At 35.8% G+C, this 26,446-nt stretch overlaps 1 protein-coding gene across 3 annotated transcripts in view; it reads right to left on the reverse strand.

The window, feature by feature from the left end:
* SLC25A13 (solute carrier family 25 member 13) overlaps positions 1–26,446 on the reverse strand; it is a 100,146-nt gene that overhangs the window by 13,712 nt on the left and 59,988 nt on the right. For all 3 annotated transcript variants that reach the window (XM_071560752.1, XM_071560751.1, XM_071560750.1), the window contains 7 exons: positions 25,846–25,939; positions 25,585–25,669; positions 23,795–23,879; positions 23,176–23,334; positions 16,336–16,388; positions 15,243–15,323; positions 3,152–3,292 (listed from right to left, as the gene is read on the reverse strand). In XM_071560752.1, the coding sequence (XP_071416853.1) occupies positions 3,152–3,292; positions 15,243–15,323; positions 16,336–16,388; positions 23,176–23,334; positions 23,795–23,879; positions 25,585–25,669; positions 25,846–25,939 (698 nt within the window). The remainder of the gene's footprint in view (positions 1–3,151; positions 3,293–15,242; positions 15,324–16,335; positions 16,389–23,175; positions 23,335–23,794; positions 23,880–25,584; positions 25,670–25,845; positions 25,940–26,446) is intronic.

A 26,446-nucleotide genomic window follows, 5' to 3' on the forward strand; every position in this document is an offset into this window, starting at 1 on the left:
GTATAGTCTTCCTTGTTGACTACTGTATAGGACTCTTATAGACTTTCACCTGAATTAAAGCATAAATGATTCACAGGAACTAAGCAGACCATGCCAGATTGATCTGTGGTGGTAAGAACAGCTTTCAAGATGATTTATCTCTGAACAGGAAAAAGAATTTTCACTGGAGTCCTTGTAATGCAATAAACAAAACTTAGAGGGGAAAAAAAAAGACATCCATTTATTTCAAATGAAAATTTCTGTCATTAAAAGTAAAAAATTTTGCTCTCAAACATGCAAAAGAAAGTTAATTAGTTGGTCTAAATCATGGCCAAGATAGAAAAGTGTTTAAACAGCTGCAATACTTCCATGAAGGCTCATTAGGCCTACACAGAAACTCCAAGACTGAGAAAACTGTTTTCTAAAACAAGTATCCTGTTCTTCCACAGCAGTATGTATGGAGTCTCACCTAGATCTACTGAAGTGAGTACACTCAGGGCTTGAAATACAAGCCTTGTGTGTTGAGACACAAAAGACAAAAGCTACAGCAAAGATTTCAAGTGCAAATGAAAGAGTTGTTAGAGTGAACAAAATGAAAAGTGCTGACATAGGCACGAAGTCCTCATTCGTGTTTTATATTTTAGAGCTAATTTGACTCATTACAAGCACTCCAAATGTATCAAGATATTTCAGTTCTCATTAGTAGAACATGTATTATTATTTGATGTCCACTTGGTCATTATACTCACTACATTACTTTACTAGAAGCATCACCAGAGAAGGCAGCACCTACCAAATGTAGTCTCATCTGAAATTCATTTTAGACAATTGATGTCTCTTGGTAGTATTTACCGGAGCAATGAGTTATTAATGTCTGCCTGGTCTTACCAGCACTGCCAGTTCCAGCACCAGCATTCAGGAGAAGGCTGCTTTTGCCTGTAACACTGCTGTTCCACAAGCACCTCAAGGCAGTATAAAACGACTCTGAGACAGACTGATGGGCTCCCGGCTCCCCAGGCCACAGCTATTCCTCCCTTCACCTGAGTACAACCATCCTGAGAAGCTACAGAGTGAGCTGGCCTGAGTTCAAAACAAACCAAGCCCCAAGGAGAAAGAGGCTTTAGTTCTAATGACTTTCTTGTTCCTGATCATTATGTGGATGCACAAACACTCTCACTGGCATATAGGAGAGGGAGCAGATAGGACTGCCACTTTTTTTGGCTGCAGTGCCACATGTTTGGCAAACAGCACAAACCTGCCCAGTTACAGACCAAGTTGAGACTGAGGGTGCACTTGAACATAAGCCTTCTGACATGGCCTATGCTCTGTTGGGTGGATGACTGTCACTGCCAGGTTAAACTCTAGTTTTCTCAAATCAGTCCAGTTTTTGCAGGCAATGAACCCAAACTGGCCATACAAACGGACATGAACACAAGGATTAGGGTGGAGGGGTTAAGAGAGACAGAAACAGAGATGAGTAAAACCAAAACTAAACCCTTCTGTGGCTTATTTTTTGTGGAGGTAAATAGACTTAATAAATGAACCAATGAAACTGTGTGTCTTGTGATTAAATAACTGCCTGTTGCAATGCAACATAGTGTTGTCACCAGCTCCTCTTCACATATATTCCTGACTAGTACCCACCAAGCATCCACTTTAGAAAACAGAAGTAATTCATGATACAAGCCAAGATTATTAATGTTTTTGAAATATGTAGCAAATTTTGCTCAACCACCAAGAGCAGGTATTCAGGGGGGAAAAAATAAAAAAAAAAGCTAATTTAGTAAACTAGTTCAACACTCTTTCTCATTTTATGTTTTATTTTTTCTAGTCCAAGTAAAAGTCAGTAGCTGACCTCCATTCCTGTACCTCAGCAAAGCAGACTCTTAACAATATCCCTGTTTTCAGTTGTAAATGTTAACTTGATCAACACCATAATGCCATTTACTGGGAGTTTACACAATAGCCTCAGCTTTAGTAAAACACCTAAAAAATTAGCAAGTCAGTTTAAAGGGAAAAACAACTCCCCATTAAATCCTATTCAGACCTGCAACTTCTCTCCAGGCCAAAACATACATACACCTTTTCTGGGCAGGTTCCCTCTTTGTAATGTTAACAGAACAATTTAAAAGAACTGGATGCTTAAAAAAGGAGATGGAATTTAAATATTGTGGAGAAGGGTGATGGGGCTCATTTGGTGTCTTTTGAAGCATCTTCAATTATGGCTGCACTGCTGTAAGTAAGAAACAGGAATACTGCCTGCTTCACTGGAAATACTGGGACACATTGGTGGTATGAAAGCTTTCTCCTGAGTCACAGGCTGCAGAATCTGAAGAAACACCACACCATGCTCTGCAGTATATGGTATTCATCACAGTTTTTGTTTCAATACTGTGTATAATGGCTATCTCAAAGGACTTCAAGACCTTTCATATTCCCCCATATCTAGTCTTCTTCATCTAAAAGTAGGTTTTATGAAAGTGTGTTAATCCTTTAAATTATTTGCAGCATATATCCTATTAGATTCAACAGAAGATGCTTCTAATCCTGCTGCTGTCTTTAAAACCTAACTTTACTTTCACTTATTTGTGTATCTATGTAAAGACAGTAATGTAGAAAGCAGAACTGAAGAGCAGCTTTTCCTTATATTATTTGTGGCAGTATTCTTCTAAAGAAGCAAGGGGAAGCTTGCTCTATGAGTTTATTTTTATGTTAAGCTCCCACTGTCTGTATTTCTTCACTATTACTGTGCTGCAAGTAATTCCCATCACCAAATGAATGATGACATGTGGGAAAGTTGCTGAATCAAACATAGAAGAGTAAAATCACAGTTCCAAAACTGTAAGCTCTGTATCATGTAGCAGATGAAAATATGTTTATTTTTACACTAGAGGGAATATCAGGAATCACAAACTAATCTTCAGTGAACCTTAAACCAGTTGAAGTGGGAAAAGAAACTTTAGTAAGAGTCACAAGAACAACATGCTCATAAAGGTGAGACAGTTTCTTCCCTTACTCAGAAATGAAAAATGAAGATAAAGTATCACATAATAAAGAATTTTTATGAAGTAAAATTGTGAGCACCTACGGATGTTTGTGAGAACAATGAAACTATATATTGATTTAACAGATTTATAATAGGCTTTTTAAAATGTTTTTTTAAAAAACATACCTTGTAGAGACCAAAGAAACCTAAGTCCCTTAATACACTGAGGGCACTAACACGTGGACCAGTAGTAATTTCTCCAGCCACCTGCAATCGAATCTTGACAATTTCCAGTGGATTGGTAAAGATCACTTGAGAACCTCCAGCCTGAAATTAAAAGCAGAAATCAGTACATTAAAATGTTACATTATTTGCAGTGTACATCCTGTTACATTCAAGATACAGCATTTTCAATCCTGCTGCAGTCAGTTAAGCTATTAGCAGACAAGAGTTTTAGTAACAGTTACTTCACCTCATTAGGTATGAAATGCACTTCACTGCAAGATGAGTTGTCAGGAAAAACAGAGAAGGTCAGCCACTATAGTATAACAGACAGACACTCGCTCACTTCTTGTTGCAATAATACATTCACTATGACCAAGTTATGCAATACTGACAAGTCAACAACACTAACAGAAGTAATGAAGTGAAAGAAAAATTAGTAACTCATAAAGAAAATGCAATCTGTATGCCAGTCTATAGAAAGTGAATACATACTGTTGAAGAGTAGAAATCTGGCAGAAGCTTTTGCTATTTTGACAACGTACACGTGGTCCAAAGACCAGAAATGCAAGTATATTGTGCTTTTTTAAAAAAACCCTTTGAACTACCAGTTTCAGTGCCAATAAATGCTGCTTGATTCAAGAGTCTGAGCTCCACGTCATTATTTGTGCAACAGGTATTAAAGAAAAAAAGGTAAACAGACTGAAGGATTTTATTAACCATGAACAACTAAATGTTTTTAATGTGTGAGTCTCCATTTGTTGGGAAGGTGTCATTCGATTGATTTTGAAAGATTTAAAACACAATGCTGGAAAGCATTTTGGACTCCCTACTAGCTCTTGTAAAGTTCATCTCATTCATAATATGTAATGTAGGGCACAACCTTTCTGCTGCACTGACAAATCCCGAGTTAAAATTTGCAACAAGAAAAAAAAGGTAACATAAAGGATACCTAAGTGCATTAAAAAAATATTTATACCAACTCCGTCTGGCTCAAAGTCAATAGAGTGTCGTTCTAACTTCTGCTAAGTTCTCAATTCTGTGACCTGACAGCTATGCTCTTCTCCATGTTCTGAAGTTGCACAAACTCACCCTCCCCACAATAAAACAACTATTTTGTTCTAGAAGGTAATGACTAAAATGAAATAAGCTGCATTAAAAAGCACTTGCATCTGGCCATGTCTAGTATGTAAACACCTTGTGCACATCTTTTGTAAATTATTCAAATGTTAAAAGAATTAATTGTAGCTCAGATTAACTATCATTCCAAATGAAAAATATACGCAATAATATGGTTTAAATGAAATGCTGAAGAAACAGCAAATCACACGAACAACTGTTCTTGTCTACCACTTAGACTGAGCATACACAGTATGGTTACAAATTAAAGTCTTTACATAACCCCAAAAATATCCCAAATGTTTCCTATTTTGACCAGAAAAAGCATGCTTTTGTGTAACTTGAATGGTTTTGACTTTCAAATTGGCATAATATAATTTAACTGTTTTTACCAAACCAGAATCCTGGTACATATAAAACTTCTATTCTTGTTGCCATAAGAAATTAGATTGATAAATTATTTGGCACATATGCTGCCTTCAGTTTTGCACATAAACTAAAACAAGTTAAATAAGTAAGCATTCAAAACACAAAATTGTTTCCTTTACTTGCCTACTTATCTTGCTAATTCTCAAAATAAATAAAAAGAATCCAGGAAAGAGTCTCTGGTGAATTGCATATTCCTATGTAATAAACATTTTTGTGTAGCTATTGCAAATATTAAGCATTCCAACCTGCCATTATACATATTTTTTTCTTAAAAAGGATAAAAACAATTGCAGGTGATAATGTTCATTTGCAAGTTTGTTACACCACAGCCACCCTCTAAAAGATGCTACTTAAAAAGTCGTATCAACTGATCTATTAGCACAGTAAAACTACTTTTCCTGAGTATGATATTCTCACAGTTCATTGTGCCATGACTCCAAGAGAAGTGTTCCTTTAATTTTCACTACGGGAATATCATATTAAAATTTAAAAGATTACAACAAAATCAAGCAGTAGTATTATTAATGCACCAAAGTACGGAACAATTTAAAAATCTATCAAATTGTTCATAAGTGAATGCCATAATTAAAAAAAGGAAACAGAAACACATATCTGATTTCAAAGGATAATAAAGGCAAATAAATTCTGAATGCAAAGAAACAGGAAGTACTGCAGGTTCTAGCACATAAAAATGTTTATGTTTGCATGTCCAACCTGGCTGTGTTGACACTTCCAGCATTAGATGTTTGCTGCTCTGGCTAAATGACACAAGACTTACTCTGCTTCAGCTTGCCATATAAAAACAGGCACGTTATTATTTACCCACTTCATACAATCAAGTTCTCTGAATTCAAATTCTTAAAAATACTGAGACCTGCATGCACCAGGCAGTACTAAAAGAACTACCAATTTTGCTGCTCACACAGCAAGTCTGAAAAAAGACACTGGTCATTTCCATTGTAGTCTTTTCAAAATATTCAGGTATTAGCCCAGAACTCCCTAAACAACCTCTGAATTTGACCAAAGATATACTCCAAAAATCAAATGATGAATAACTGAAAGTGGTGAGCCAGACAATACCTGACAGAGGGTCTCAACAGGAGAGTTTCTACCACCTGCCTGCCTTGTGATGGAGAGCAAGCCTGGTTTATCAGCCTGTGCAGAGGCAGTTCCAGTGGTAAAAAGTACAGTTGCCTGGAGGGGAGCTTTGATCATTCTGTTATTTAAGCATCTGTGCTGGTAACTGCATCTCCTTACTCTCAAAATGGGGAGGAAGCAAACCAGAGATGGCTACTGTACTCTCTAATGAAATGATTTCTTGCTTATCTAGTACTGGTAACTCTATTGTGCTATTCATCGTCATAGTATGTAAGTGTCTCATAAATATTAATGTATTTCCTCCCAGTGCTCCTGTGAGGAAAGTACAATGTCTCCGGTTTTTCAAGAGGGGTTTTGAGGCAGAGAGGTTAATTGTATACCCAGTGTGCATCTTGTCAGCTTAAAAACACCCAGATTGTAGGAGTCTCCAGATATCCTGATCTCCAAATCAGTGGCTTGAATCAAAATGGCATGGTTCCATCTTCTTTTTGAGTTTTTGCATAGTGAATTCAATGAAAGAAATCTCATCAATCTATTTTTTTTTCAATCTGTTCAAGGTGCTGGTATGGAAAAAGGAAAAAACAGCAGCAGCACACCATATCACCCTGCTCATTCCTTCAGTTTGGCCAAAAGTTGAGACTATTGTGCCATTTTTGTTTGTTAACTTTTGCAGTAAAAGTGTATTTCATTACAAAATTCTGAAATAAGCTCCCAAAGGGCAGAATTTGAAAACTACTCTCTTTTTTTTTTGGTCCAGAATAGACACCACTTAAGCTCAGGTTGCTCAAGCACAATAATCTCTCCAGTGTCAGAAAAATCAATTTTGTCAACTGTTTATTACAGACAGTTCCCAATAACACCACTTTTTCTGTACTCAAGTTGCAAACTTGAATACCCTCAACTCTGAATTGCTTCTCACCTCTTCCAATCATTTTTAAAAAAACAAATTATCTGACTGTAAAAGCAAATCTATTACTTTTCAGTTATTATCATGTGATTAAAGTAAAACCTAAAATTTTGAGTTATTTATAGGAGTACATACCTAGAGGTACCACATATATAATTATCTGTAAGGGTCCCCAAAGGGCCCATATTGTTCTGAAAGAACTTAACATTTGATCTAATCACAAGCACTTGTGGTCTTGTTTGATTTAAAGCAAGAAAACAAAAGGAAAATATCTCTGTCATACAAGAACTCCTCATACCCACATAACTAGAAATCTGCATGGCTTTAAATGTGCTTTAATACACAGTCAGCTAGCTATGCATCCACACACAACAGTATTTTTAAAAATAAACGGAGGGTTTTTTCCATTTTTGCAGTTCTTCAACTGTGCAATTGGTATGATATCATCCAACACCTCTCGATGGCAGTATAGTCTTGTACAGTAATACAGTAGTATCATGTTTCCTTCTACTTTCCTATTTCACTAAACAGAAGGGAGAAGTAGAAATAGTTGAGGGTTGGTTGGTTTTTTTGTCCATGGAGAAATAAACCCCACTCCGCAGTGATAAAAAACCTTGTTTAATAACACCACTTAAAAATAGTTTACGGAGTCAGAATGTCCTCTATCTCTTCATGTATTCAAATCACTCTGCAATAAACTTACTTGAAAGCAAACAGATTTTCACCCCCCTCATTATAGTAAGAGAAGAAATTCTTGTTCTTTTTAATGTAACTGCATTTTGTGCCCTTACGAGATTAGATACTAAATGAGCACATCAGACACAACTCTCTTCTGGCTTTCACATCTCCATTTGAAAGCTTCAGTGTACCTTCTGAAGAGAATACAGCTTGCAATTCAGGAAGGAAATTCTGTGTTTTCCATTCCAGATGAAAGTACTAGATTCTTTTCCTTTTGGTGCTACTGATCACCAAATGTTCTTGTTCCTCTAATTAACCTTATTATTTTCTTCAAATCATAGGCCCTTTCCTGGTCTCAGCCAACTGCTTTTAGGATCAGACTAGATTTTTCCTCTGCATCCCCCCATCCAGCTTATCAAATATCCCCTTTTACGGTTTCATGGATGAAGAAAGGATTACTATTGCTATTAGAGTGTTAATATTTCCCAACAATATCACCCAGGGATAGCAATTATGGCAATTAATGGCAACCATTAAAATACATTAGTAACATTATGCAATTATCAAAAATCAACCTCTGCAAAAGAAATCGTCTACAATGCCTTGTTACTTGTTTAATTTACAGTGAGACAAGCAGGTGCAAGATCCAAACTTTTTAATCAACTATTTATCACAATGAGTCCTACTGAACATTGTATTCTGCCCCTTGTCCCTACTCCTTGCCAGTTGCCAGATGCAGCTTGTTTTCCTTTGCACTTCCTAGCATCCATTAATCTTAATTAAAATCAAGGTTCCTAAAGCACAGACACAAAATAAAGACTGTTCCTTGTCATTAAAAAAAAGAAATCTAAATTTAAAATGTACTCAGGAGTTGCAAGAACGGAAGAATTGTCATCCTCACTGCATAATAAAAGGCAGCTAAGGCACAGAACTATTCAATGATTTACCACAAAATCACATACAAATTCTACAACAGAACAAGGTGAAGAAGCCAGATTTAGAGAGTGCCAGTGGAGTGCTTCAGACTACCTCTAAAAGTCTTCACGTTTGTATGACAAGAGCAGGAGCATCAGATGAATTATGTTGAACTGTTGCAGAGAGGATTTCACTATGGCCTCTCCTGTTAGCAGAAAAACTCACCAGTAACAGACAGCTGTCCAAGGTGACTGTTTTTCTTACAGATTTCCAAGATGACAACCTTAATTTCATGGCACTGTATGCCAAGGGTGAAGCATACTGGGTTATCAAAAGCTTGGTTTTCTATGTTACCTTTTCTTCCCATAAAGCCAGGCTTCAAAAATCCAGACAAACTATCTCATGCTTTCTCATTTATGGTTTTATTTATATAGGATTCTGATAATGCTCTTCAGCAAAGAGAGTTCATATGGTAAATACCTGTCCTTCAGATCATGAGATTTCCTGAGTCCTCAATCATCTGCTTTTCACTACCCTGACCAGGCTATCACAGAAACAGCATTCATGCTGCTCAGGCAGAACTGTGTTTTCCTCCAGCTAATCTCTCCTGTCTTCTGAGGACAGCCTTTCTTGGTCTGGCTTGCGTTTTACTTTGGGCAGCTCAGTGAATGCTGCTAGAATTGCAGAGTTTTATTAACATCCAAACATACATAAAAGTAGAGCTACGTCCTCCAAATACTCACATAAAAGTGCTCATAAATAGAATTGCAATTAGTCTGAACAGAAGTACATTCCTGCTACTGCTTCAGAAAGATTTCCAAGACTTGATACAAGTTGTGAAGACTGTCCTACCACAGAATACGAATGACCTGGCTAAACAGAAACAAACAGGAGTACAGTTTGTTTATAAGCACTGACCAAGTCTGCAGTGGGAAAAAAATTAAAATTGTGGATTTGATATTTTCCATGTTATAGGTAAGTCAGTTCTCAGAAGCCTAGCCAAAAAATCAAAGTGGAACCTACTTGATTGACATTATAAAAGCAATTAGGTTACAGACCTGTCAAATGTGTTAACGTTTGGCTCTGTCTGCTCTACTTGTCTATTTTGACTAGTTGTAGAATCATTTAATGATTTACAGACCTTTCAAGTCTTAAGGCACAGAAGCTATATTAAAACTATGACCCATTATTTCTTGGTCACATCGTAAATTACTGTGACATCATAAATATCTTTCTTTTTCTCATAGAAAGCTGATTTTAATTCCTGATTTGAGTGTGAGTCTTTCTTTTTTGGTTTTGTTTTTTTGAACCTCCACTGGTAAACACTGTAATATTTTACTGCCATTAAAAGAAGTATTAGGAGAACGGGATGTGTAATAAAATACAATTGTCAAAACAAATACATGTTTTAAAGTGTGACGTATGTTTCTGGAATCAGAAACGTATCAACGTAAACCTATGCGTCATCCTTCCTTTTTTACCGTTTGAAAAATTTCCGTTCTCTATCTTTTTTTCAGGGGAGAAGGAAAATAAAAAGAAAGAGAAGAGGGACATAAAATGAGAAAGCATCCCTAATTTGTTATGGAAAAATACTTCTTGGAAAAAAATAAGAATTAGATTCACTAATTGATAACAAAAATTCAAAACAGGGTGAAATCATGTTCTGCAAAATTCATCATTGATTTGAGAAAAGCCAATTTAAACAGGCATGACTGGGTGAAAATTTCAGCCAACCATTTTTTTAAAAACATTCAAACCTACGAGGAAAATATGGGGTGAGGTCAAAGAAAAGCAGGAACTTCACACCAGGAATGTTCCCAGCCTTTGGTACAACCTCTTGTAGGGGCTATCACATAACTGTATGTTGCCTTCCCAAACTTCACCATAAGGCTTAAATCTAAAATTAGTTGAAAATTTATCAGAGACAATTAAAACAGAGCAGTGTTGAAATTCAACAAATGTGAAGTAAAATTTAAGTCCAGATCTAACTGGGGATTTTGTACCAAAAATTTACACTTAGTTGAAATGATTTGCAATATGTTGAAAATAACTACAATTACAGTGGTTCAGAAAAAAAACCCTATACTATAAAAATACTTAATTAATTAAATTCTGTTACATTATACTCATTATATTAAATTGTAAATAAATGTAATTACTTCATTCAACAACATAAATTTTATGCAAGAAGAAAATAGCTTTAAATTTAATCAAGGAAAAAAGTATATATTAGAAGCTTCTGAACTTTTGCTTAAACCAGATGTGAATGTCGGGGATACACATGAAGGCAGAACTCCCCCTGAAACTAATGGGAGTTAGATTCCCTAACTACAGGGAGAATAGACCTCTGAGAATAAATCTTTTAAGCATTCAAGGGACGTATGCCATTTGCTTTCAAAGCTAATATGAGCAATCATCAAGATGACCATCATTACTTAACTGTCTCAATAAACTAGACCAAAACTTTTCTGTGTGACAGCAGTTGTTTGCCTTTTTTTTCAGGTATACACGCAGATATCTTTTCCCCTGGCAATTATAATGCTCAGTTTCATTTTACCCACAGCTCAGCCTCCCTTGCCAAATATAATAGAATGCTATCAGATTTAGGTTTCTGAGTAATGAAAGCAAGAATGACACCTTCAGTCTCCTTTAGTCTGCAACACCCAAATATTTGAATTTCTGCAAGTAAGACATCTAAGTGTGGGAACTGCAATCTGTGCACCTTCTACCTCCACTGCAATGCCAGAGAGAAAATGCAGCTCAGATGTGGACTTACCTTTATTACTTTCTGAAACATAAATGTTGTAAATAGCTTAATTAAAGCATATGCACTGAATAAGTTATTTGGCAGAATTAATCTGGAATTTCACATTGCATTCCTTTATAAAAAATAATTTTGGACAGGATTTGGCACTACATCTTAACTGTATCTAATTTTTATACTCCATAGCAGAGTTGAGGCTGTCCAAGCAGGTCCAATATGTTTTAACTTTATTATGATTACTATAAAGTCTCTAAAAATATGTTTAAAATTGTCTTGACAATTTAAACAAAAGCAGATCTGTATGGGATCTGTAATTGTACTGTGCTACATGATATAAGCTGGCTAATAGTGAACACACACTGAGCAGCTGGGAACGAAACAACTGTGCGCTGGGAAAGAGGAGGGAGAGCAGAATGAAAGGTTAATAAATCAAAATGTATTTTCTTTTCTTGCTGAAAATTAAGCCTCCTATTTACCTTTATCACTACATACAGACAAGACAACATGTATATTTCTTTTTAGTCATCCTATAATACTTCTGCTTTTCTTAGTATTTTTTCTGTTTTATGATTGCTCTTTATTTTGCATATTAGCATCTCTTTCCCAGTTACACAACTATAAATTTTTCATTAAATTAGGAATTGCATTAATTAAGGTACTAAGTAAAATTACTGTCTCAACTAAAATGGTAAGAGTTAAAGGTAATACCTCAAAACCTCAAATATAATATTTATGACACTTTTACAAATTGAGTTTTCATCTGGTTAGTATAACTCGAAAAATAAGAATAACCAGTGCTACATTAAAAAAAAAAATCAGGTTACTTTTAACAGAAGCCAGTGAACTAAGTTTATATGAAGCAAGCAGATAAACTTGGTATGACTTATGATTATTTTTTGTTTAAAATATAAAATCAAGTGAAAGACCATGAAATAAAGCTTACAGAAACTTCAAGATTACTGCCACTCTAAAAAAAAGAGATTTCAGGTTGTACTTACAGCTTATACAAGTTCCTCCTTTTATTAAAGAATTCCCGAAGTTGTTAACATTAGCAGAAATCAAACCTAGCACACTTGTGCACATTTTCATTCACTAAGGTTGAATCAGACTTGTGGGTTAGATGCTCAGCTGATCCCAGCTCTACAGTATCATTACACTGTGCCTTGGAACTGAAGCTTTTTACTAGCCTAATAATGATAAGGTCTATATAGGATTTGCATGAGTGATGAGAGACCTAAACCCACAGCAGAGAGTGGAGTTCATGGTGGGTGTCAGGCATTGCACAAATATGAGAGTTACATACATATTTTTTACTGGTAACAAATACTATAGTCACTAGGAAAATTTCTTACAAACAAAGGAGATGGAAATTTTGAGTTAGTAATTTACACAACAACCCTCCCTATGTATAAAGGTTATACTTTTAATTATATTCTTAGGGGGTCTCAAAAAAAAACCCCTCAACCAAACTATCGCTTTCATCTTCACATAATAAAAAGCTATGAAACAGGCTGTTAACTGAATAAAGTGCCACAGGGTCATGAAATAAAAGATCTATTTTCTTCTTTTCTTTTTTCTTTCTTTTTTTTTCTTTCAGGAGAGAAAACAGTTTACAAAACAGAAAAAGACTTGTTCAATGAAACAATCAGCTTTAGTTACAAGTGCAAAAGTCAGCCATGTGTACTAATTCTCAGTAATTATGATGCAAAGCGAACTCCTTGGGGACTTAAAAGTCAACGCCTGGCAATGGTTGAGCAAACAGCAGAGTGGAGCTACTCAGGTGATACTGACCCCTTCAAAGCCCTTTGTGTTACTGAACAACTCAAACCATCCAAGTATCTGCTTGTCTTCCCTTTCTTAGATATTAGTGCTATGCTGTATTTGTCGGGCTGGTATCTAAAAGGTTATAATGTGGAATGCAACCCAGTGCACAGCTCTTGAATAAGCAATGAATACAGTCTAAGGAAACAGAAGCACTGAAGAAGGAAAATTTAAATCTGTGTTTGTAACACAATCCCAGCTGCGAATTAGATGTGGAAAGCGAAAGGTGTTTGGGCAAGTGTCTTGTAAAATTCATCTTATTCGGCTTCCCCTTTTTAGACTCTAACACATCATGCACTCCTGTCTTCTTGCCTCCCACATAAGCGATTACTACATTGTGAAATGAGGTAAAAATCTAAGACTGACAATTTTCAAAAGCATTCAATAGTGTCCTTTCTGCTTCCACAATGAAATCACAGGTTTCACGATGGCTTTAACAGGGACAAAATGTTAGGCCAATACAATGCTGAAAGCTATAGAAAACAAGCCTGTCTTTGTCATCTTATATTTTATGCATTTATTTACACCATGAGAGAAAAATTCACCCCGCCAAAAATAGGCACCACTGGTAATGGGAGTAGCTCTTGCAAGTCTCAATTGTGTTTAAAATTGAAAAAAAACCCTAAAGACCACCTGCAGAAGAGACAAGTTGCAACCTATCTACCTGGCACTAAACTATGCCCTTAAGTGGAGCACTCCAGTTAAAAGAAAACAGGCATTCTGCCGCCGTACACCTACTGTTACAACTTTATGCAGCATCTCACTGTTAATATTAATTTTTAATACTAAACAGGACAAGCCAACATTTACAGGATATTTAACATACATCTCAAACCACCTATCTCTTCAAGTAGATCCTTACTTTACAGTGAACTACAAAAAGCTTGTTGCAGCATTCTCATGAATGACAGGTCTCTGTAAAGAGTGCTTTTTGTACTGCATTAAAAAATTCACAGCAGTCTGTAAAATAAAATCTCTAGATCAAATGACATTTTAAATGAAAATTTTACTCAATTCTCTATGGCTGCTATGTTCATGAGACTTTTTATTAGTGTAAGGGGCAAATACTTTTTACTCTGCAAGCACTTTATTGCATTTTTCCTTCATTTACAGCATGCTTTTCATTTAGGGCTTTAGAGACTCACATTCTTCTCTCCCTCCCCTTCTTCTTTTCTCCCCTGAATGCTCCTAAAGTTACAGAACAAGGGGATCCTACCTGGCAGTCTACAACAGGTCAGTGATCAAACAGAAGGAGCAGTGAGACAGCAGCCAAATCCTGCTCTATCTCCTGAGAATTACAGAAAGCCAGGGCTTCTCAGCCTGCAAACACAACCAAGCCACTGCACCCTGAGGCTCAGATAATCATAGTTCACTTTCTGCAAGAACATACAGCACAAATCTCTGCATCTACTGAGGTTAAGACACAAACATTTGTTCTTAAGTTGCTGCTCATTGTAGTTTTCGACATAGGTAGAAGCAGCTTGAAAATGTGACCTCATCTGTCTTACGACAACAGCGACAAAGACAGATTGAAAATATACCAACATTGCTCTGCCCCAGTGATCAAAGCTGGTTTAAATAAACAGTGTTCTTTATCTGTAAAATGCACTGTTCTTTGAATAACTATTCATTCTACCTAAAAGTATTTACATTTGCTGGAACAAATCAATACACCAGATAAAGGAGCGGTAATATGGACAGAACTAGACCAAATCGTGAAGTATTATAATTCACCCAGTAATATAGCAGTTGTTCATTAGGATACTACTTTATACAAGCAAAACACTCTTAAAAACTTAGTGGGTTTTAAATACAGCCTACATTCAGGAATGCATTATGCACCAAGTTAACATTACACAGCCTACGTCTGCTATGAACTTAAAGAAGCATGAGTAGTTTTTGCCATTTCAAAAGCCAGTATCGCTGCAAAAAGTGAAAATTAGTGGGTGCGGTAACAGATCAGGAAAGAAGTGACGTGGCAGAGTGGGTGACACAAAGTAGTAACTAATTATTAACTTCTGGAAAGGTTAGCATGAATCCTCTTTAGGCCATAAGCTACAGCCAACAGGAATAAAGACACATTCTTTATTAAGGAAACAAACTCTAAACTGTGAGAATTATAGAGCACAGTTAAAAGGCACGATGCACAGAAACATTTACCCTTTCATCAAGAATGGCTGGCCTATCTAGGAAAGAATTGAGATGCTCTAGTAGAGTCTGCTCTTGAACCGGATCTGTAGTTAAACAGAAGTCTTAGTCCACACAGTTCATCTTACACACTGCACTTTCATTAATCTCATATGAAGGAAATTAAAGATACTTACACAGCCACCAGCAAGAATTTCTGCAGCCAGGGGAACAGAGCCATCTTTACTCATAAATTTATCTCTCACAAAATCATTAACCTTAAAAAAAACATTTATGAAAGCTGATAAATTAAAAGGTCAGAGAAAACATTCATCAATTGAGAATTCTGTGCAATTAAAAATGCAAATACATGAAGCTACCAAACTACAAGATATCAAACAAATCTTAAAATTTACATTAAATATTCTAAAGCTATTTTCTTCCAAAAGAAATTTGCAGCATAATTCAAATATGTATTATTGAAAAATACATAAATCACTAATTAAATTAATAAATAATTCTGAAAATTAGAAAATAATATTTTAGAAGTGCTCATTACATTTAAAAATTTAATGTCAAATTAATATCAGAATGTTCAATACTAAGTTTTAACACAATAACAATTCAATTATTAGCATTAAATACCTTTTTAATGCATATTACTAGCTTTGATGAATACTTGTTTATCAGTGAATAAACAATACATTATGACTCGGTTTTAAAAAGAATTCTTCAGTGCCTTAAAATCACTCATGAAATAACAAAATTACAGAAGTAAAACATTTAGAAAAAACATGATGCAAACTAGTTCCTTTCTTACCAACAATTCACTACCTGCTCACATTGTTTCCTGTTGCACTACAATCATGCATACAGGAACCACATGGAGATGAAAAAAGAAAAGCCCTCCAAATCCAATAAATAATTATTCATATTCGCTAAGAAGTAAAACTAAAGGCCTGCGTGACTTACAAATGAGCAGATAAAGTGAACAAGTTGAATAAGTTTATTATATTCTGGAGTGAGTCCAAAAACAAGTTTTCAGTAAGATTCTTAAAATGTACATATGTATCTCTGCATGTGACTAGCATGCCATTTACAGTGTTCACAAGTCAGATATTAACAGTTGCTTTGTGCTTTTTGTAATTAAGTTCATATCAAGCAAGAATGATGGAATACACTCCACCATGCTGCTGACACACAAAGGATAAAAATCCTTAACAGGCTAATTGTAATTTGATGCCCTTTACAACATGGAAAAATGTGAAAACAATCCATTTGCAAACTTACGGTAAGTTTTATGGCCTTCTCTGGTGCTACTCCTAATAGCTGTGGTAACAGACCTGTAATATGGAAATAGAGAATTCAAACCATTGAGTAACTTGTTTTTAAATAAACAAATCAACAAATATACGTAGAGATCAGCACCCAGAAACAGGTGATTTGTACAGCAATTTTGTGTTATTATATTGAGTACTTAAACATTCGATTTTGAGAACAAACTTAGTGCTACCACTGCCTACACATATTGGTTTCTTTATTCTTTTTAATTCATACTAGCTCATTTTATGCTTAAACACTAATACAGATTTGACAAGTATGTTTCAGTACTGTCCTACACTAACATTTATTTTCTGCATCTTCACACAATAATCAAGACTTTTTAATTAATTTTGTGAGATACACAATGCACCTACTTTAAAAGTCGTAAGTGCAGTACCTTTTTCTGGCAAAAACAAGGGCAGTACATGGAGACCCCAAGGGGATACGAATCAAAATAATGTAAACCATTCAAACATGCATGACTGCATTCTTGAGCTCTTTGCCCAGATACATCACTAGTTCTTAAAATAAAGGAAGTTATGCTGCTTTCTTCCCAGGTATGGAATTTCCTATTTTATTTTGTGACTCGCTACAGAACTGGAAGTGTGAATTTCTGACTGTAAGCTTCACTTGCTTGAAGTGAACAGCCAATATTTTGTAAACATTTGAATGACACAGCCTAAAAATAGGCAAAGCTTACTAAGAAAGCCTGGGGCTAGAGTGGTGTTACAAGCATTCATCAGCATAATGAAATTAGAACACCAGCCAGAAGTGCGAGAAAATCACTTCAGCTGGAGTGACTGGTACAGACCCCTTTGTTTTAGTAGCTCAGGAAGCACCTTTGGTTACTTCCTACAAAAACCTGAAATTTTCAGCTCTCCATGGTTTTATTTGGGGTAAAAAAGACAATTAAGGTTTCACCTCTAAAAGTTAACCTGCTAAAAAGCACTTTTTCCTAGAGGTAAACATCAGAATAACACCGAGAAGAATGCACATATTCTTCCATCCTGCTACCATCCATCAGCTTTACTGGTTCCTACTGATGCTCTTAATAAGGAAATGACATTGAAGAAAAGCACCATTTGACTTGTGGTAGCAGGAGGCCCAACCATATTTATATACTAATGTCTTTATACAGTACATACACATGCAACATTTACCCAGCTATGCTGAGCTATGATCATAGGACTGAATACTCAAATAAAAGAATATAGTAACACTAAGTTCATATACAGTTGCTCAAAACAAAAAAAGTAAGTTAAATATCAAAATTTGACTTTCTAAACAATTTAACTTGCACAGGTGACTTGAATTCAGACCTCAATGAGAAACCACTAAAACACTCAGAATTGTGTAACTAAATATTACATTATCTGCAGCAAGACAAGAATATACAATGAATAGGATTTTTTCATTGCAAAATGATCTTTTCAACTGCTATAATATTTACATCTTGCTAGAGGACATATGTGGCTCTGTATAAACATTACAGCTAAAGAATTTATATCTTCAGAGACTAAAAAAACATTCCATATACTGTAAAAGCACACTACCTAATCCTAAACCTCATGCAGTAAAATTAGAGCAGGTTTGTAAGCAGATATAATTGCAAAACAACATAGAGATCATTTATTTTAAAATCATATATACATATATTAGTGCACTCAAGCTATATAGAACATGACTTTGAAGCCATATCACAGAAAAAGACATTCTAAAATATCAAGATAGGAAATTATAAAAATAGTCCAGTTGGTGATCTGTATATACCTCCAATTTTAGAAGCAAAATAAGCAGGACAAATAAAATTCATTTTCACTGAACAGATGTGAAGATGGCCTTTTAACCATTTTTCATTTTTCAGCTTCCAAGACTGCATTTATAAAGGGTCTTGTAAAGTCATATGGAAAACAGGTTTATCCTGGCACAAGGTACTTTTTCCCATCTGGTAAATTTTTTTTTTTGCACTCAAATCTGAATTGGATGGTTATGACTCAAAACTTTCCATAAAACTTCAAGGTAGAAGAGAAAGATTAAATAGAATATGTAGCAGTTAAAAAAAATCTAACAGCAGAAAAACCCAACTGAACAACAAAAAACCCAGAACATTTTTCTTTTTCTCTCTCTACTTCACGCATGATTTTATAGCATAAAAGTACCTTTTAAGTTTAACTACATATAATGCTGTGTATGTCTACTGCAGGGTAGCATACAGTATTCTGAAAAAGGCAGCATGAATTTTAGAACTACATTTTATAGCCTTGCCAGACACCAGCTAGGACTACTATCCCATCTTAGTAGAGGGACCCTTCGTTTGATATCATACCTGTGCAATAAAGCAATCTCTAAGTGGTACCTCTGCATTCTATATACTATAATCATCAACATTAATTTCCCCTTTATTGTTTTCATGGGAGCCCTGAAATACTGTTGAAAGATTATAAACATGAAAAAGATGCTAAGTTTTGAAAGAAAATAAGCACATCAAGGGACCCATATGAAAATGTCATGTTTCTGTTGGGGTTATCCTGACATGCTGGGAATTTTTCAGTGTTACTATGCATTAGCAGATCAACAATATGACATATACACAGATGCAGAACAGACTTAGAAACGTCTGACAGTGTCTTAAAAATGTATGCCTTTTATAACATCAGAGAAGAGCATTTTGTACATAGGCAGCCTGCTACTACAGTACAAAGCAAACACGTTATTCAATGTATTTTTATATCCAAGGATTTTTAGTAGCAATTATGATGTACCACTTCATATTTCACACTGTCATAGTAGGATTCTATGGGAAGGTGAAGGTATATGCAAGAGAGAGCACCAAGGGCTGCATTCAGTTTGTGACACCGTACAAGTTATTTTCTGAAAGCAGTCTAGATACATTGTGAACATACACACAACAGCTCATCCAGCCGAGCTGTAGTGATAGCACAGAGTAAAAGAAAAAAAATTCTTATTTGGATAAAGTAGTTCTTCAGATGTCTAACAGGGAAACTTCAGTTTCACACTGTGTAACAGATGTGATTTTCCCTTCATATTAGAAAAACCTACTGACTGAAGGAGTTGTTGCTCCATCTAAGTAAATTATTTGAAACCATTTGGGCATCTGATAGGAAGGCACTAATGGAATGCTGCCAAATTTTTCCATTAAAGGATTCACACAAGAAATTGGAATCACTGGTTGCCATTCAAGTGTAGCTCCCACAGACTGGAAATGGGGTATTTCTTGAAAATATTGTGCTTTGACACAACTTGGGGTACATGTAGGCTTGTAGTTTCATTCTAGGGAAACAGTACTTTGTTGCCTCATTTGAGAGGAAACCTGCCACAGTCTTATGTATCATTAGCATGGGAGTCCGTCCATAATAAGGAAGGTGGATGATGAACACAAATGATTAAAATCTAAGATGAGATGGCATTTGGAGTCTCTGCAGTGCCAGAAGCACCATCAAAAGAAATAAAACTAACAAGCTCCTCAACTGTTAATGATCACAGAGGACACTGTCTTCAACAGCATTTCCTGTCTTTTTCACCCCCTAGGCAAAGTGGCATTAACAACATGGCTACATTTTCCTAGGCTACATTTTATCTCTGGTACTTAAACTTCCCATAACATGAAGTACAGGTGAAATAATCTCTATGAGATGAACTGCTTAGGACTGTGAAGGAATTTGTGACTTCTCAGGCAGACTTCTGATTTAAATAATATTAGGTGATCTCATCAGTTGAAAGAGATCTTGACAAACCACAGCGTTCAAAATTTTCCTATATTTGCATATATATATATATGTGTGTGTGTGTGTGTGTGTGTGTGTGTGTGTGTGTGTGTGTGTGTGTGTGTACCTGTGAGTTTCTAAATATGAATTTCAGTTATAAATGAAGGCACAACAGTAAATTACAGGCAGATGAGAGAAGTATTAATTTCAGCCATGCTGAGAAAGAGACAGATAAACAATTTATCTTAAATATACAGTGTTTTTAAAAAATGATATAACAACACAGCTTTCAAATAATGCATACTATGAAAACTCTACAGAGGTTTATAACATATTTGGTTTCATGGGGTTTTTTTTAATCAAAGTATTTTCTCAGTACAAACACTGATTATCCTTAGAACCAAACTGACAACAAACCAAATTTAGTGCTCTCTTTATATCCACAAGATGGTGTAATTTAACCTTATCTGAGATGGTGGTTCAGAACATGGTTTCCAAGTTTGGAAAAATTGATACAAAAAAGAAGAATCAATTCACTTCACTGGATGGAAATATGTGCCTTATATTAAAATTATCTGAAACACCTGAGTTCAGAGTGGGCCTTAATAATTACAGCTTGTTTTCTTGAATTGCGTCACAACAAAGAGACCACTGCTCCAAATGTTTGCACTACAATTTTTTAAAAGGTTTTGCATCACTATTCAGAAGAACTCTTGCCAATGACTACTCTCTCCTTCAGTGGGGACACAACCACCCACATTGACTTAACTCTGAACACATCACAGTGCAAGAAATAATTGCAGCTACCGATGAGTAGCAAAAAGCAATGTATTCTGTAATTTTTCTTACCTACTGTAGTATTCAATACTAGAACAAAATGATTCTTGCTGTATGTATACTGCATTGCATTGGGTAATGTGCTAGTTTTCAACCCAAGACAGGTAATTATACTAATCTATAAAATGCTCCTTTCAAATGTTTTTTTCTCTTAAGCTTAACCAAAAACTTCCTTCTGCATTCAGTTGCTCAGCTTTCTCCAGCATCACGTCCTTAGAAAGCAACGAACAATGCAAACTTAAAGAGATGCATGGAGTAAGCTCCAGATTTTTAAGAAGTTTTCTTTATTTGACTCCTTAAAAGAGAACTAAGTCAGAGTGCCCTTTAAGTAGAGAATCTGTAGAAATGCAGGTCTCAATTTGCCTCTGAAATGATGGTGTTCTACTACATAATCCAGAAATTAGATTATTGGCCTGGGTGTAGAATTTCAGCTCCACTATACCGTCTGAGATTTCACTATTCAGTATTCCTTGAAAGACTGAAAAGGGGATGGGAAAGGGAAGGACAAGCAATACTGACAAAGTTTTCTAAAGCTCCCTAAATTTGGCAATGAAAAAAATCACTCCAAAGACAGAACAAGCAAATGTAGTTAAGAACACACATTCATGGTATTTCTGAGGTTTTGGGGTTTTTTAGCAGGTGAAAAAATCACTGTGCTTCCGAATTTCAGTAAGACAGAAACGGGCAATAGTGGCATTCTGCATATTTGTTCTTTCAGGATCCTGAAAGAAGCAGACATACATGTGCAAGGAATACATTTAAAGCAGACATACATGTGCACGGAATACATTTAGTTCTTTAGCCAATAACTGGGACTTTTAAAGATTCTGATTGTTATAAAGCCTTATAAAATAGAGATCATGGCAGTACTCTTTATTAAATTATTGTGTCTACTCCAAAAATTGCCTCAAATTTAGTCCATAATAACAGATCCCTCCCATCTCCAATTGTGCTGAAATAATTAGAGTCTATATTTTGCAGAGAACTACTTAGCCAACCTCCAGTAACTCAGGTCATATGTTAGAGAGTGCACATATATCACACCTCCTAGTTTTAATGTTGTTTCCCCATGTTGTCTTATAATTTTACTTTTTTTAAGGTGGAAATAGTTTTGCCAGATCAGAACACTATTTTACCAAAATCCTGTGTTCTTCATTCCTGACTCAACTGCTTTTAGCAATTAATTTCTTTCATTACAATATTCTTATTTCCCAAAGTGAAAAAAGTTTCTAAATAAGCTGGCTAAACATGAAGGAAGGATTGCAAGTTCAAATTCTCCTCAATAGATAAAGCAGAGGGGGACAAAAGAGCTCAATAACTGCAACATCAGAAATATAATTTACTTTAATTCTGTGACAGAGAAGAATTGAAGTCCCATGCAGTCATTCTTGATTTTTTATGACTCGTTCTGAGTTACCTGAACTGACACTATTGATGCCACAACTGGGACAAGGACAAAATTTAAAGAAAAAAAAAGCCACCTAACTACAGGCACTTAGATCTAAGATATCCAAAGTGAGGATGATTTACATCCTGAACAGAATCAAAAGCTTTTGGGGTTTTCTCCATTGACTACAAAGGCAGCCTGGAACAGCTAATATTCATAATTTTGGTGTACTAGTTACACATACAAAATTAAGTGGGTTGAAACACAGTGAATTGCTCTGGCTGACTCCACATTGACAAGCTTAGAAGAGTTACACATAAAACTTGATAAAGATGACTATTTCCAATGATTAGTCATGCACATGCAACTGGTTCAGACAGACCTTTTTGTCTCAAAAGATATCAGAAAGAGAGATCTGGTTAATAACAAGGTACCATATTTAATTTGATTTTAAATAGGAAGAAGACAGATCAGAAAGAACACTGAAACAAAACAAAAAGCCCGCAAACAATAAAATCCCACAGATGACCTAACTTCTTACCGAACAGGACAAAACACTCTTGGTACTAAGGACTGTTAAGGAAATGAAAATTTGACTAAGAGTGTATTTTTGCTGTAGGAAATTGCTACTGCTGCCCTATAGCAGATGAGGAGGAACAGGACAGAGAGGTCCTAAAAAAATTTTCTCATTACAATGAAGTTTTAATTATTAAGAAGTTTGCAAACCCTTCTGCTCTAAGAGAGAAGAGGCAAAAGCACAAACTAGGTAAAACCGACATCTTAACGAAAAATGTTTAAAAATGCAGACTGCCACAAAACTCTTATTAATATCTTATCATTACCACCTTTTAAACTTACCTCTATAAAGTCCAAAGAAACCTTCATAACGCAGCACTTTCTTGAAGCAATCAAAGCTGTTTTTATACATAAGTTCTCCCACAAAAGAGCCTGTAGAACGCTGGTTTTGCATTCGAGTTTTTACCAAGTCAATTGGATAGACTGCAGTGGCTCCAACAGCTGCAAATAAAAATCAAGGTATAAGAAAACACGACTTTACATTTGCAGTGTTTGACTGCAACTGTCATCTTTCACATTTACATCTAGGATATCAGTTGTACCTTTTTTTCCCCATGATATATTTTGGATACATTAAACTACCTCCCACAGTTTTAACCAAAAGCACTTCCTGGCCCTTTGTCATTATTGATCTCATTCTCCTGAAACTTGTTTGGTGACAAATCAGATAGCAACACCACCACCTGGAAACTCCACTGGCTCATAAATTCCAAAACTCTTGTAGACTAGATGATCCTGTCCCCTTCGATCTTATTGTCATCCCATCCCTTAGACACATCTCCCAGGGAAAGTCTGAGAAACATTCTACACTTAAATGAGAGGCAGAAGGGGAAGGGCAAAAGCAAAGAAGAAAAACCCCAAATAATGAAGATAAATATTCTCTTGCTCAGCCATGACTAACCTCCAGCAACTGAACCAAGGGCAAACCTGTACGCTGATTCTGCAATCTGGATGAGAACAGGTCGAGACACATCACTTGAAGCTTTCTGTCAAGGCAGGATTTAAAGCAAAAGAAAAGACAATAAAAATAATCAGAACATCGTATTTCAAGAGAGAACATCTCATAAGCAGAGAGATCTAAGTATAGAGATATCTGGAAAAAATCCCAGAATACACTGGAGATTTTGTTTTCAATTATTATTTCTTTTCCACTGATTTCTAAGTGTCATATAATGCAGTCTCTTTAGATTGGAATAGCAAAGAAAATAGACTGATACTACAACAAAATTACACAACTCTAAAATCAGTGGTCTAAATGTGGTCTGAATGAGGGCATACATATTACATCTTAAGTAATCTTAAGTCTCAACATCAAACAGTTGACATTAAAAAAGAATTGGATGGAAACAATGAAAAGGTATGACACATATGCAGAAAAAAATGGTAAGATTTAAGCAGGTCCTATGTCCCAGCCTCTTAGAACGATGTAAATCATCCTAGCAAAAACAGTGGCCCCACAGCAAAAGCCGAGGAAGCTGCTACTTTCATCACCACATTTTTGGCTACATTTTACCGCCACCTATTGTAACTTACATTACTTGATATTCAGCCCAATGCAAATGCTTTTAACTCCTTTAGGAGTCTTCTAGGAACAGATAGTGAATTTTTGGGAGCCAATTCATTTGAATTCATCCCAGCATCATCAACATTTAGTTATTGCACAAACAAACAGAAAACCACCACCCCAGATACTGTCTTGTTGTGTTGGGGGCGGGTGTTCATGTGTAGGGGGAAGGGGGAAAAATAAAAAGAAAAGCAAAAGAGACATGTGTGTACACACACACACACAGAGGCCTGGCTTATGGCCTGGTAGTCCTAAAAATGTAGCCTACATCAATTCATTGTGGTCAAACTGGCGTCTCCGCATAGACCCAGGGCAGGAAAAAAGAAAACCAACAGAAAAACCCTTGGTCTCACAAGACACAAAGTTAAGACTGCCTTAAAATAGAGACAGAGAGAAAGAGAAGGGTTAGTTTTAAATCCATCTATATAGAAGCTTGGGTCAAGGAAGATCTAAATTTTGATAAAATTATATGAAAACTAAATGATAAACAGGTTTGACATTTAAAGAACACTCCTATTTCTTTTTGCCTCAAATACAAAAAAAAGTTCATTGGTGTTATACCATTGAAAGTATTGGAAATGCAGAGAGTATTAAAGCTTTTACTCAAACTGTGATGTTAGCCTATACATAATCTCTCCTACTCTGATATTCAGCAGAGCATAAGGCAAAGCAGACAACACTCTGAAGCCAGGAACCTGCATGTATTTTCAGAACAAGGGTTGCCATTTAATGGGCAAGATACCGAATTTTACCATCCATATTTGAAGCAGGAAGTCTCTTTTCCTCATTAAAAAGAACAGAGAGCAACAGAATCACAAAACATAAACACCTTAATTAGGTATACAACTAATATTTACTGAATGGCTGGATGACACTCCTATACACTTTATCATTCCAAAGTAAATTACATTTGACCTGTCAAAATGCAGCCCAAGAGAAAGGGGCACAGAGAGGAGATGGAGAGAACATGACACAGGTTAAAGCTAGATTTTAGCAAGACAGTATTCCTCACAGATATTACAGAACACAAGGAAAAGCATCTTACATGACAATACAGAAGAAGGTTGTTTATCTATTTACCTGGCACTGGAAACAAATAATAGCATTATGCTGGCTTCTGCTCTTACCTGCCTCTGAGCCTCAGCCAGGTTGTAGGGCAATGTCCCTTCCTCCAGAGGAGCAATTCTTTCAATATCAGCTAACGTCATGCGCCTGAGAAAATTAACTCAGCTTAGTGTTTGCTTAGAGATGGGTTTTCAGATCTCAAGAAATTACCCGCACGTGGCCACTACACTACACTCTCCTGTTACCCAACATCACCTTTCACTTTTTTCCAAGAAGCAGAGACGAGGAAGGAAAGAGAGGAATACAGATAGTTCTCCACTTACCCCCGTGGCTCATAAAGATCTGCTAACTGAAACAAGATGTCAACTTCCATGGGTGTAACCTGACCAAATTTCTGAGCTGCCAGAACAAACTCCTCTGCAACAGAATAACAATACAGAAAAGAAAATGCAATTAAACCAGAAAAAATAATCCAGAGCACCCCAAAGTTCCTTTATATTTTAGTATTAAGTATCAGATGCTGGATGGGAGGGTAAAAGGGGAATAAAATTGACCCAGCAGAAGTGCTTCTGCCAGTACATCAATGTGTGCTTTAAATGGTCTGTCCTTCATGCAAGTAAGTACAACTCTCTGGTCTTAAAGCTTACGACTACCAGCAGGATTTAGGATATCTGACATACGGTATCAATCAGTTGCAAGTCAGAAAGAAAAAAATAAAATAAAAAGCAAACAAAAAAGCCCCCAAAACAGGAGTCAAGAGATGTGGAACTTTTCATGCATAGTCTCAGTAGGCCACATTAATGAAACTCTGGCATTGCAAAGGGAACTCTCTATAAAGTGGTTAGATAACATCTTGTTCCAAGCTTGTAGATCAGCTTACTGTGCCACCAATACAAGTTTATGGAATTTTTCAACTACCCTTGA

The sequence above is a fragment of the Pithys albifrons genome, chromosome 7 (assembly GCF_047495875.1).
Source record: "Pithys albifrons albifrons isolate INPA30051 chromosome 7, PitAlb_v1, whole genome shotgun sequence".
Lineage (NCBI taxonomy): Eukaryota > Metazoa > Chordata > Aves > Passeriformes > Thamnophilidae > Pithys > Pithys albifrons.